Source organism: Narcine bancroftii, chromosome 6, assembly GCF_036971445.1.
Source record: "Narcine bancroftii isolate sNarBan1 chromosome 6, sNarBan1.hap1, whole genome shotgun sequence".
In the NCBI taxonomy this organism is placed as follows: Eukaryota; Metazoa; Chordata; class Chondrichthyes; order Torpediniformes; family Narcinidae; genus Narcine; species Narcine bancroftii.
The window spans coordinates 34,825,129-34,839,512 of NC_091474.1; the positions used below are offsets into that span (position 1 = coordinate 34,825,129).

The 14,384-nt window shown below is 46.7% G+C and overlaps 1 protein-coding gene across 2 annotated transcripts in view; it reads right to left on the bottom strand.

Moving 5' to 3' along the window:
* LOC138735934 (uncharacterized) overlaps nucleotides 1-6,139 on the bottom strand; it is a 129,085-nt gene extending 122,946 nt beyond the window's left edge. For both annotated transcript variants that reach the window (XR_011340020.1, XM_069884609.1), the window contains exon 1: nucleotides 5,937-6,139. Coding sequence is in view for 1 of the 2 variants with exons in the window: in XM_069884609.1 (XP_069740710.1) it covers nucleotides 5,937-5,975 (39 nt within the window). In the remaining variant the exon portion in view is untranslated. The remainder of the gene's footprint in view (nucleotides 1-5,936) is intronic.
* Between the last annotated feature and the right edge of the window lie 8,245 nt (nucleotides 6,140-14,384).

Here is a 14,384-nt window from a genome sequence, read left to right on the forward strand (position 1 = left end):
CCAGCCTTTCGTTCACCAAATGTCTCCTAAAAAAATTAGCAAAAGAGGCCAAGGCTTTCAAAAATACAAAGACCCAAGTTGATAACTGCAAAATAAATCTGCAAACGTGGAGAGCAATTAAAAATGCAGAAGGTGCTGGCTATACAATTCTTCAAAGAAAGTGCATTTTTTAATGCATTTACATTTTGATTTAAAAATTTTCTTCTGCATTTCAAACTAACTTTAGCACCCCCCATCATGGAACAACATCTTCCTGGCTATTAAATCCATTATTCATTCATCTCATCGGACAAACACCAAACTCTGGCACAGCACAGAATTTATACCTGCATAGCATACAAGTATTAGGAGTACCCAATATTAAACACAAAATGGATAGCAACCAGAATAGTTTCAAATCTAACCATCCTCACATCTCACTTCCTAATCATACTACCTCCTTATTGGTTTTACAAGATATACTTATAAAGCACCTTCACTGCTAGGCTAAGGATGAGTAGATAATGGAGTCTCAAAGGGAACAATCCCTGGGGAAACAGAGCGGGGGAAGAAGTGTCTGGTGATGAGATCACATATTAGGTAGTGGAAATTGTGATGGATAATAGGTAAGACTCGAAATCTTGTGGGGTGGTAGGCAAGGACAAGGGGAATCTTGCCCTTGTGGTGTCTCAGGGCTCCGTAAATATATTGCAGTCACATAAATTATTTTTTTTGTGCTAGACAAGGTGACACACAAAATCAATTTGACTGGGGAAATAAGTTGGCCTTAACCTTTAGAAGGGATTGCCATGAGACCTGCCTTGAGAGCACCATATGTCAATGACAGGATAAAAGTTATTGGATGGTGATGGTATACTTAAAGTAATCCTCCACCTCACATCCCACCACTTCTAGCACATGTCACAATCCCATCTGATTTACAAGCCGCAGTTGATCCAAGCAAGTACCTCTCACTTGCTACTCCAGAATTAATCACAACTTTGGTCCAATAATGGACCAAACTGCTAAATTCTAGAGATGAGGCAAGAGTAATGGTCTTTAACATTAAGATAGTATTTGAGAGCCGTGATAAAACTAGTCAATGAACAAGGAAAAATCCAGTTGAAAGTTGGAGTCATATCTCCAGGATGGAAGGTGGCTGCGACTGTTGGAGGTCAATTATCACAGCCCCAAGACATTCCTGTAAATGTTCAAACACTGAATGTTGTGCGATGCACAAAAGTGCTGGAGAAATTGAGGTCACACAACATCTATAGAAAGTTTCAGGCCTGAGCCCTTCCTCAAGGCTTGAGCAAAATGTCAGTAGGGGCCCAAATACAAAGGTGGAAGGAGGAGAGGTGAAGAAGGAGGAAGGGGCAGGGAGAAGAGCACAGGCTAACAAGACATAGGTGGGAGGATAGAAGACAGAAAAGCTGAAGTAATAAGGGGAGGGGAGAGCTCTCTGAATGGAGAGGAAAAGGAAGGTGAGCTGGAGGAAAGGAGACGGGGGATAGGGAAAGAGAGTCGGGGAGGGGTTTAAATAGAAGTCGATGTTCAACTGAGGATAGTGCTAGATAAATTAACAGAGTGGTATAAACAAGGGGATTTGCAGCTACCAAACTAAGAATTATTATAGAGCAGCACAATTAAGATACCTATCAGATTTTTATCAAACAAGGGAAAAAACAGACTGGACCAGGAAAGAGCTAGATAAAATAGGGGAGAAGGTACCAGAACATATACTTTATAAGTGGGATGAAAAACTGCTGCAATATAGAAGTTCACCAGTACTGCACCATCTGCTCAACATTTGGAGGAAGATTCACGGAAAAAGGAAAAAAAAACAAATTACCAACTACCAAAATTACTATTGATGCAAAATCAACTAATCTCTTTCACAAGAGATAACCTTTCCTTTAGAGAATGGGAGAGAAAAGGGATCAAAAGAATAGAAAATTGTTTTTTTGGGAAATAATTTATTATCTTTTGAACAAATGAAGTACAAATATGGAATAACTCACGGTACAAAGTTTTCATACCACCAACTGAAAACCTACTTAAAGGGCAAATTGGGAAGCAGGCTGAGGTGACCAGAAGGAAGCAGTTTTGAATATGTGATTACAGACACAACGATAATTAAAAGATTTATAACAAACATGTACATCAAGCTGCAAGAGAAACAGAACGAGGAAACAAGCTGTAAACCCAAACAAAAGTGGGAAAAAGATCCAAACATAAAGACAAAAAATGAAATATGGGAAAAGCTATGCTCCAGAACTATGAGAAGTACAATAAATATGAGGTTACGCATAATACAATATATTTGGTTATATCAAAAGTTAAATAAATGGGACCCAACAGTATCAGATAGATATTTTCGCTGCAAGGAGGAAACAGGATCAACAGTACATGCAATTTGGGCATGTGAGAAAGTTGAAAAGTTTTGGGAAGATCTAAATCAGGTATTAAATAAAATCACAAAAAGCAACATAAAAAAATCAAAGATCTTTCTTCCAAGTAATACAAGAAGCAAAGAATTAGGCCTTAAACTGGATGAACCGCAAAAAAGATTTATTAGGATAGCCTTAGCTGTAGCAAAAAAATGTATAATGTCAACTTGGAAATCAGAAGAGAGCCTGAGAGTACGGAAATGGAACAAATGTATTCCAATGGAAAAAATAAAATATAATTTAAAAAATAAAGTCACATTATTTGAACAAATTTTGGAACCATACATGGAACACAACAGAGAGGGCCTACCACGGACCTCCACCCCCTAAAATGATAGAATGAGAAGAAGACGAAATGAACTGACCCAGTGTGTAAAAGTAGATGACACAATTTTCTTGTTCATTTTCATTGTGTGATGACATTGTTTAATGGGTATATTGTATATGTTGAACATTTAGGGAGGGAAGAAGGGAGGGAGGGGGGCGGGGAGGGAGGGAGGGAGGGGGGCGGGGAGGGAGGGAGGGAGGGGGGCGGGGAGGGAGGGAGGGAGGGGGGCCGGGGAGGGAGGGGGGGGGCCGGGGAGGGAGGGGGGGGCCGGGGAGGGAGGGGGGGGCCGGGGAGGGAGGGGGGGGCCGGGGAGGGAGGGGGGGGGCCGGGGAGGGAGGGGGGGGGCCGGGGAGGGAGGGGGGGGGCCGGGGAGGGAGGGGGGGGGCCGGGGAGGGAGGGGGGGGGCCGGGGAGGGAGGGGGGGGCCGGGGAGGGAGGGGGGGGCCGGGGAGGGAGGGGGGGGCCGGGGAGGGAGGGGGGGGGCCGGGGAGGGGGGGGGGGGCCGGGGAGGGAGGGGGGGGGCCGGGGAGGGAGGGGGGGGGCCGGGGAGGGAGGGGGGGGGCCGGGGAGGGAGGGGGGGGGCCGGGGAGGGAGGGGGGGGGCCGGGGAGGGAGGGGGGGGGCCGGGGAGGGAGGGGGGGGGCCGGGGAGGGAGGGGGGGGCCGGGGAGGGAGGGGGGGGGCCGGGGAGGGAGGGGGGGGGCCGGGGAGGGAGGGGGGGGGCCGGGGAGGGAGGGGGGGGGCCGGGGAGGGAGGGGGGGGCCGGGGAGGGAGGGGGGGGGCCGGGGAGGGAGGGGGGGGGCCGGGGAGGGAGGGGGGGGGCCGGGGAGGGAGGGGAGGGGCCGGGGAGGGAGGGGGGGGCCGGGGAGGGAGGGGGGGGCCGGGGAGGGAGGGGGGGGGCCGGGGAGGGAGGGGGGGGCCGGGGAGGGAGGGGGGGCCGGGGAGGGAGGGGGGGGCCGGGGAGGGAGGGGGGGGCCGGGGAGGGAGGGGGGGGCCGGGGAGGGAGGGGGGGGGCCGGGGAGGGAGGGGGCGGGAAGGAGGGAGGGGGCGGGAAGGAGGGAGGGGGCGGGAAGGAGGGAGGGGGCGGGAAGGAGGGAGGGGGCGGGAAGGAGGGAGGGGGCGGGAAGGAGGGAGGGGGCGGGAAGGAGGGAGGGGGCGGGAAGGAGGGAGGGGGCGGGAAGGAGGGAGGGGGCGGGAAGGAGGGAGGGGGCGGGAAGGAGGGAGGGGGCGGGAAGGAGGGAGGGGGCGGGAAGGAGGGAGGGGGCGGGAAGGAGGGAGGGGGCGGGAAGGAGGGAGGGGGCGGGAAGGAGGGAGGGGGGCGGGAAGGAGGGAGGGGGGCGGGAAGGAGGGAGGGGGGCGGGAAGGAGGGAGGGGGCGGGAAGGAGGGAGGGGGCGGGAAGGAGGGAGGGGGCGGGAAGGAGGGAGGGGGCGGGAAGGAGGGAGGGGGCGGGAAGGAGGGAGGGGGCGGGAAGGAGGGAGGGGGCGGGAAGGAGGGAGGGGGCGGGAAGGAGGGAGGGGGCGGGAAGGAGGGAGGGGGCGGGAAGGAGGGAGGGGGCGGGAAGGAGGGAGGGGGCGGGAAGGAGGGAGGGGGCGGGAAGGAGGGAGGGGGCGGGAAGGAGGGAGGGGGCGGGAAGGAGGGAGGGGGCGGGAAGGAGGGAGGGGGCGGGAAGGAGGGAGGGGGGCGGGAAGGAGGGAGGGGGCGGGAAGGAGGGAGGGGGCGGGAAGGAGGGAGGGGGCGGGAAGGAGGGAGGGGGGGAGAAAATGACATTGTGTATCTTCAAGAGGGAAATGTTTGTGTGTATTTTGGTTAACATGGTTCATAGTGTGAAAAATAAAAAATATATTAAAAAAAAATAGAAGTTGATGTTAATGTTGTCTGGTTGGTGAGTGCCTGGATGGAATACAAGGTGTTGTTCCTCAAATTTGGGGATAGTCGTGGTTTGACAGTAAACGAGGCAATAGATAAAATTTTGGTGTGAGAATGGTGCGTTGAATTAAAATGGTTGGCCACAGAAAGGGCAGAGTGAAGGTGCTCAATGAATTGATCTCCCATAAACTGTGTCCAATCTCTCCAATGTCCCGCGGTGGGGGGGGTGGTGGGGGGGGTGGGCGGGGAAGGCATAACAGGAGCACAGCCTGCAGAAGGTGACCCCTGCAGATTCACAAATGAAGTGTTGCTTCATTTGGAAGGACTGTTTGTGGACCTGAATGCTGGCAAGAGAGGAGGTGTGGGCTTCTTGCAGTCACAGGGGTAGGTACCAAGGGGATAACTCGTGGGTGGAGAGGTGTGGGCATAAGTGTAGCATCTCTTGCAGTCACAGGGGTAGGTACCAAGGGGATAACTGGTGGGTGGAGAGGAGCAGATGATGGAGTTCCAGAGGGAGTGGTCCCTGTGGAAAAGGTAAAGCGTGTCTAGTGATGGGATCCCATTGTAGATGGCAAAATTGCAGAGGATTTTTTATGTTGGCCATGGAGGTGAGGACCAGGGAAATTCTGCCCTGGTTGCATCTTGCAGATCCACATTTCTTAGATCATTAAAGAGTTTCAAAACAAATCCTGACAAAAGAAGTAGAGCCAACAAAGTTTTCCAGGAAGTAGCCCTCAAAAGGGTCATAGAACAGAAGTTCAACCAGAGGAAACTGTTTCTCTGGACTACATAATAAATCTCAAAATACAACACTAAACAAATCAAATACTTTTTAAAAGTAATTTACTCTATTTCATTGATGAGGCCCAAGGTACAGGGAATCTCAAATCCAAAGAGCCCCGTTCAGAGAAGGGCTGACCTAAAGCAGCAGGAATTAATCTCGTGAAGAACAGAGGTGATTCGGGGGGGAAAACCCCACGAAATGCTGGAGAGGCCGTTCCTGAAGCATTGATTCTGTTTCTCTTTCCGCAGATGTTGCTTGGCCCGCAGTTGGTTCCACTCTGCAAGTTGCTTCCAACATTTTGCTGCGTCTTCTGTCCTCAAAAGTCGGTTGAACAAAAACAAAAGCCAAGCGGCCAACCAAACACATGCCTCTCATGTTGGACTCTTATTTTTTTGGAATTGGATTCGGTGTGGAGAGTTCAGACAAGGTCCGATGAGCCACTCCGATCCACCGACACCCCTGCAGGTTCAGGGGGAACCAGCGCACGCACGGCGCGGCCAAGCCAACACACACCTGGTTGGGGGAACTTACCTGGGGCGTCCAGCAGCCGCTAGCGAGCGCCGGCTCCATCCTCGCTCAGTTTTCGCTGGCTTGCCGGCTCACAGCCCTCCAAAAGCCACGCCTGCTTTCTCCTCGCTCAGCCTTTCGTGACTACTCCCTCTGGCCGATCCCAGGACGACGATCCTTCCGTCATCCGGCCACGCACCTGAACTTGGCATCGCCGCCGATCTGCTCCGCCCTGAACACTCCTGCCTCAACTGGGGTTGCGGGGAACTCCTTTTAAAGCAGCGGGAATTAGCGCAGTGGTTTTCTTTCCACTCCTGCACCCACACCCCACACACACACCTCATCGGTGCTCTGTGGTTAGTAAGGGATTGATTAAGATGGGAAGATTGAGAATCACTGCTCTAGAGCCAATTTGTTACTGAAATATTTTGCTTGAGAAAAATGGTCATTGGCCCATTTCCTTTGGGGTGATGAAACCGTGCACATAATGAGTCAATTAAGTACAATTAAAACTTTTTTTCTTTCCACCTACACTCCACTTACTAATCACAGAGCACCAATGGCACAGGGCATGTGAGTGGAAAGACAAAGGTTGAGAACCACTGAATTAGAGTCTTTCTTCCCCCTTACATACACTAATTCTATTTACTCTCATTAGATCCCGATTTCTTGTGTGCCTTGGTGACCCAAATATTCGTCCAGTTGAATATCCTGAGAAAACCTCCCATCACCATCTCTTCAAGCAATGCATTAAGACTCAGAGCACCCTATGTCAGGGCCGCCGAGAGTAATTTCATCAGGGGGTACAAAGTTTATTATGGGCCCCCTTCCCTTCTCCATTAGTCATCCTGTTTTTATCCAACAGGGTTTTATGTCATGAATGGTAGCCTGTAAGGCCAAAAATGGTATGGAAGATGAGTGAGTGAGGGGTGGAATGGAGTGCTCTATTGATTTTCTGCATATGGGGTCTGGGAGCCACCCTTGGTCAGGGTCTGGGAGCTGCACCTGCCACTGATCGGTTAGACAGCATCTGCCACCACCTGCAACCCCCACCCGATATCGATTGCCGCATGGCACCTTCTGCATGAGATCCTACTCCCCCTGACCCTGACCTCAGAACCTGGCTACAGTATGCTACTGGCTTCCACCCCCCCACCCCCCCCCCCCCACCCACACACACACACACACACACACACACACACACACACCACTTCCCCTTGTTCTGGCCCTCCTTCCCTCCCTCCTGAGGTACCTTCAAAGTCCACTCTGCTGCCACACAGACACAGCAGTACTCCAATTAACGCTGAGTCAAAAACTGAAACACTGTGGTTGCTGCCATTCAAGCCAGAAATAGGTGCCTGGGCATTAGCTGCGTTAACATTCCAGGCCCACCACACATGCGCCTACCGGTTGGGCCAGGATTCAGGGAGCAGGCTGCTGCTGTGAAGGAAAGAGGGAAGGTGAGATCGGGCAGAGCTGGGGAGACAAAGACCTGAATCATTCATGTCTCTGTCTCCCCAGGTTTGCCTGAAATTTCCTCACTAATTTGCCTGGGAGTCCCAAGCCCCCTTTTGGACCCGGGGCCTGGGTAGAATGTAACCCTTCCACAACCCCCTCTCATAGGTGCTGCCCTCTGTATGGAAAAAAAAATCCTCCCCTGATCCCTCTCAACCCCCAACTTCCATTTTAAACCTCCTGCCTCAAAACCTCCACCGTGGAAGATAAGATTTTTTTCTGATCCACTATTTCTTATTCCTCTGATGATTTTACATATCTCCATCAGGTCCTACTCTTGTCCCCTACACTCAAGGGCCTACAAACCCAGCCTATCCAGTCTCTTCTTACAACTGAAATGCCCCAACACAGGAACATCCTTATTAAAAATCATATGCTCACTGGTCTTTATTCCCTGGAACATAGGAGACCAAGGGGTGACCATGTAGATGTTTATTAAATCATGAGGTGCATGGACAAAGTGAATACTCACAGTCTTTTTTCCAGGGAAGACCATTTTTGAACTGGATGGATTTATGATGGACTGGGGGGGTGGATGGAAGGGGGGGCAACATTTTTGTTCAGAGGATTGTCCATGCAGAAAGAGCTGCCAGAGAAAACTAGAGCAACAGTGCAATTTTGATGTTTGAAACACATTTGGACAGACATACAATTAGGAAAGGTTAAGAAGGATATGGACCAAGTGCAGGCAAATGAGACATCCAAAATGCCCAGCTTGGGAGAGATAGACGAGTCAAGACGAAGGGCATACTCTGTGCTGTATGACTTGATGACTCTATGACTCCAGGTAAATTTCTCCAGTGCCACTTCAGGAATGATGTGCATATTCTGCAGGTCTGCCAATGCTTCCATTGGCCTCTTGTTCATACTGAGTTTGGGGATTTGGAGATTATGTTAGAGTGATTGTTGGCTTGCAAGGTGAGTAGCTCAGGGTGGCCAGAGTTCAGGGGAAGCCATGGGTAAGGGGGATCTGAAATTCCAAATTATCCCACAATTGGACCTTACTGTAATTTCGAGAAATCTCAGGATGTTTGGATTAGGAATTTAAATTTAAAGTAATGCCAACCACAACTGTGCAAATTCTAAGGAGACATCTACTACCATTCTAATCAATGCAGTCACAATTCAGAAAATTAATAACAATTAATCCTGGAGGTATAATTATGTATAATTAAATTTGATTAATATTACATTTTAGGAATTCCATCCAAGAACACCATTTATTATAACACAGATATTGCCATGAAATGTCACACATAATTTGTTTCCATTTGCACCTATTATCAAACATGTTTTAGTTTCATTCATTCAATCGATATGAGTAAATTATATTAATGTAAAGCTTTGTTTTGTTTGCCCCTGAAGATTGATTTCAGGTTGCCTTGTATTTGTATATTAATTGGTTTTATTCAGACAGTTTAGTCATTGTTTTAAAACCACAAGGTGCCTCAGTGCAAAGACATCTGTTTCTGATGTATGATTTCTTTCTGAAATAGCAAGATGTGGAAAATCGACAGTGAGCTCAGGTAGAGGTCACATTTTTATCATCTCACATTAAGGAGATATATTTTTGTAATGCAGATTATAATTCATGGATATATTTTTGTAATGCAGATCATAATTCATGGATACTCACTTTCCATGTAAATGTGCTGAACAATGTCATTTAGTAAACTAGTTTAAAATATGCAATCTCATGACAGTGTTTGCAAATAACACTGTGACAACCATTTTATTGTAAGATATCAATGGCTTGGATTTTTCTGAGGAAGTTCCAAAGTTTGTGGCCTCAAAATCAGGAGTCTTACACATTCTAACAACACAAACAAATAGGAAAAATAGGATACCTGGCCCTGGAAGCCTGCCCCACCATTCAAAAAGATTATGAGTGATACATTTATCTCAGACACTGTTTCTGTGCCAGATCTCCGTAGCTTTCATTTCTTCAATATTTCATACATTTATCCACTTTCCCTTCTAAATGATCTTGAATCCACAACTCTCTGTGATAGGGAATTCCAAAGATTCACTACCCTCTGTGAGGTGACATCTCGACTTCAGTTTTAAATGAGTGGCTCATTATGATGAAACAATTTTCCCTTGCCAAAATTCTCCCATGAGCAAAAAAATAATAATCTTAACATCTACCCTATTACATCTCCTTGTATGAAGTCCTAGCCACTGGCAGTCAGACTCCATTGCAACATGGAAGAGTACTAGTTATTATCAGCTTTCTAACAATTAAACTGGAAGTCATGCTCACTAAAACTGCACTGATGCAGACTTAAAGCAAGTTTAGTTCCTCCATCCATTTCAATGGAAAATGGTTGCAGGAGAAAGGATATTAGTTTAGAACGGATCCACTCCTTGCACACACTGTTAAGCCTGTCAATAATCCCTCGACGACCTATTTTAATACATAAAGTTGACTTGGGTTAAAATGGTTGACCCAAGTGTACCGGACCCAATCAGCATGGCACCAGGGCATTGAACTACATGGCCAAGTCACAGGGGTGCGTCTATCTACCAAATCACTGAGACAAACTTCAGATTACTGAAAAGCCATTTCCTAATTTCTGTCAAATCTTTCAAGCTATTGAAATGTTTCTGAACATCTGAAAAATTCCATAAGCATTCATAAAGATTTAAAATCTTCTAAATAAACAAAAACATTTAAAAAATCTTAATATTTTTTTAAAAATGAAACATCATCCAAAATTTAAGCACACTTAAATTAAGAACATCTAACATTATGAACTTCATATGTAATTTACTTTAAATGAGTTATTCTTATCGTTCTTCCCCATAGAGCCTTAAAATCTTTGTTTAAATGAATTTGCTTGTGATTATGATCTGAGAACATATTTCCGGTCTAAATCCTGGCATGTTTATTCATCACCATTGGCATGGAGACAAGGAACAGAGCCTTCCAGCTGATTTGAAGGCTGGAATCTGGGAACTAGTTCAGAACATGCATTTGGATGTAAATGCACTACATTTCCAAAATTTCTCTCATTTAGATGACAGAAATGCTGACATTTCCCAGCAGGGCTTTGGCCAATATTTGTGAATCTAAAATATATTCACAAACATTCAAACTCTTTAATGACATTGTTGAATGAAGATTTTGCTTCCTGAATACTTTTGCATGTATTTTATGGATTTTTGGGTTGCTGATCCAATCACACACTGTTTTTAAGATATAACCTAATTTTGTGATTTATTGTCTTATTTTAAGCATACAAAACTGTGAAGTGCAACATGACAATCAAAATTCATTTTTTTGCATTCACACTTGGGCTTCTTCCCTGCTGCTCTTGGTGCAGTCAGTGGCAAACATGGTGAAAGGGTTCACCAGGACATTGCGACCATGGAAAAGTGGTACCAGGACAACTGGAATCCATCAATATTGGCCAACTATTGTTAGACACTGACATGAGAGGCATCAGATGCTGAGTACAAATGAAAATCAGCAGCAAAACATTTTTAGGTCAGTTGAACTAACGCAATGTGTCAGCGTCATTATGTGATTAAACATGTTAAATTCAATAGAAGTTAATTTATTCCTATCTGATACAGAAAATCTGAAATTATCTTTGTGTCCAAATTGTGGTCCAGTGTAACCAGCAAGCCTGGGGATATGGCTTAGATAACTATCAAATATTTCCTTGGGCAGATTTTGCCAATTTCAGGCAGTACTACATAAATACTGCCATAAGGCGATCAGCTCTAGGTTAGCTCAAAATATAGAAAATCGGACAGCACTATGCATGACCAGTTTGTCATTCATAAGAAATTATCTTTGGCTTGGCTTCGCGGACGAAGATTTATGGAGGGGGTAAAAAAGTCCACGTCAGCTGCAGGCTCGTTTGTGGCTGACCAGTCCGATGCGGGACAGGCAGACACGATTGCAGCGGTTGCAAGGGAAAATTGGTTGGTTGGGGTTGGGTGTTGGGTTTTTCCTCCTTTGCCTTTTGTCAGTGAGGTGGGCTCTGCGGTCTTCTTCAAAGGAGGCTGCTGCCCGCCAAACTGTGAGGCGCCAAGATGCACGGTTTGAGGCGTTATCAGCCCACTGGCGGTGGTCAATGTGGCAGGCACCAAGAGATTTCTTTAGGCAGTCCTTGTACCTTTTCTTTGGTGCACCTCTGTCACGGTGGCCAGTGGAGAGCTCGCCATATAATACGATCTTGGGAAGGCGATGGTCCTCCATTCTGGAGACGTGACCCATCCAGCGCAGCTGGATCTTCAGCAGCGTGGACTCGATGCTGTCGACCTCTGCCATCTCGAGTACCTCGACGTTAGGGGTGTGAGCGCTCCAATGGATGTTGAGGATGGAGCGGAGACAACGCTGGTGGAAGCGTTCTAGGAGCCGTAGGTGGTGCCGGTAGAGGACCCATGATTCGGAGCCGAACAGGAGTGTGGGTATGACAACGGCTCTGTATACGCTTATCTTTGTGAGGTTTTTCAGTTGGTTGTTTTTCCAGACTCTTTTGTGTAGTCTTCCAAAGGCGCTATTTGCCTTGGCGAGTCTGTTGTCTATCTCATTGTCGATCCTTGCATCTGATGAAATGGTGCAGCCGAGATAGGTAAACTGGTTGACCGTTTTGAGTTTTGTGTGCCCGATGGAGATGTGGGGGGGCTGGTAGTCATGGTGGGGAGCTGGCTGATGGAGGACCTCAGTTTTCTTCAGGCTGACTTCCAGGCCAAACATTTTGGCAGTTTCCGCAAAGCAGGACGTCAAGCGCTGAAGAGCTGGCTCTGAATGGGCAACTAAATAAGAAATTATAGGCCATTGCTAATTGATTGAGCTTCATATGGCTGCAATCCCAACAGTATGACATATTTCTGCTTTAATTCCACTCTGAATTCGTGTTTCAAACAAATATCTAAGGTGACATCTTCATAATTTTGAAATTGTCACGGGATTCCACAAAGCACGTAGGGATCTGCTATTTATTTTCCTAAGTAGCAACAGAGTGAATACTAAAATAATATTCATTACCATTTTTAAGGATTGTAGCTGTTTTTGTGTAACATTATAATTCTTTGCATCATTGCGGGGCATATGCATGGAGAGATACAAGGAAAATCGAGCACAAACCCTTTCAGTCTTGAGTAACAGGCAGTTATAAAAAAGACAATAAACTGCATGCCAATAGTTTTCTTAGATGTTAAGTTATTAATTCAGCCTCTCTTCAAATAGTTTGTGAAAATCAGAAGCAATAATGAAACTGTGAATGCCCAATCTAGCTTTAAATAATATATTTGTATGTTAAAAATGTAATGGGACCAGTTGATATATGCATTATAGTGCCAGCGTGTTCTGTTACTGATATTCAATTCTATTTTGCATTCGCTACATAAAGACCCTGTTTGACCTACTGAGCTTCTTCAGCATTTGTGTGTTTTTTTCACTTAACCACAGTGTCAATAGAATCCTGTGTTTTACCTTCAATTCTATTTCCATCACAATTGGATTTTCAATATTTATTTTAAATACTAAAAACCTCTTGCTATTTCTGCCATTGTATAATAAACCCATGCCTTGCCACTTCTTACTTTCTATCACCTTTCTCGTTTTCACTTCTGAATTTTTTTTAAGTTATGGAGTCTGTGGTGATATGTAATTACACCACTAGGTCACCAGGGGTCATCCCGGTGACCTTGTATATAAAGCAGTCCAGAGCTACACTCTAGTCTTCCAGGTTCGTCTTGCAGAGAGACAAGACCTCTTAGTGTATATATCAGTTTATTAAATTGTACTGACAATAATGACACCAGCAGTGCAAGTATAAGACAGCTTTAATAAACTAATATGTACACTAAGAGGTCTTGTCTCTCTGCAAGACAAAACTGGAAGGCTAGACTCTTGCTCTGGACTGCTTTATATACATGGTCACCGGGATGACCCCTGGTAATTACATATCACCACAGCGTCACCAGCCTCAGTCGAGAAATACAGAGGCCACCTGTGTAGTGTATTGGGTTCTTCTTGTATTGTTTTGTGTATTATATGACTCGCTTAGACTAGAATCATGAGCTTATTGAGCAGATGACTTACAACTGAATTAAACCATACAAATATGGAAGTGAAAGCAAACCACTGGAGGAACTCAGTGGGTTGAGCAGAATCAGTGGGGGAGAGGAAGAAACTGTCAATGTTTCAGGTCTATATCAGGGTTGAGGGTGAAGATGAAAAGCAAGTAGATTTGGAGGCATGGGTGGGGTGGTGAGACAGGAGATTAAGGTGATAGGTGGTCTGAGGAGGGGAGAAGGAAAATAGACAGAGGGAGCCAGGTGAGTGAGAGTGACAGGAAGGGAGACAGAGGCAGGTAAGCCCAATGTTTCTGCCTGCACTTGCCCCACTGAAACTATCTCACCATACCTTGGCTAATCCTGTCTCCCCTTGTCCAGTTCCTTCCCACCTATGTATATGACACCTCATGTGCCCTCCACCACTGTGTCGACTTCCCATTCCCCACTGCTTCAGCTTCAATTGATGGCCAGATACACCCATCCCCCAACAAGAAAGCCTAAAAACTATCTGCTTTGTTCTGCAACAAAGGTTTGACAAGTCAATTTCTGCCAACAATTTCATCGCCTGGCAAAGCTGGTTCTTACCCTAAAAATTTCTCTTTTGACCCTTCTCACCTCCTTCAAATCAAAGGTGCAACTATGAACAGATATCCATCCTGTCTCTGTCTGTCTTTTTGTTGGCTCTGCAGAAGAGTCTTTGTTCCAGATCTACTCCATTAGTACTCTCCAATTTCTTCCATTACATTGAAAAAGTGACTCCTTCGTCCACTCATCTCCTTCTTGACCCCTGACAACTCTAAGAGGTGCAACACTTGTCCCTACACCTCCTCTCTCACCTCCATCCAGAGACCTACACAGCCATTTCAGGTGAGGCAAATATTCATGTGCTCTTCCATAAACCTTGCCTGCTGTATTCAGTGC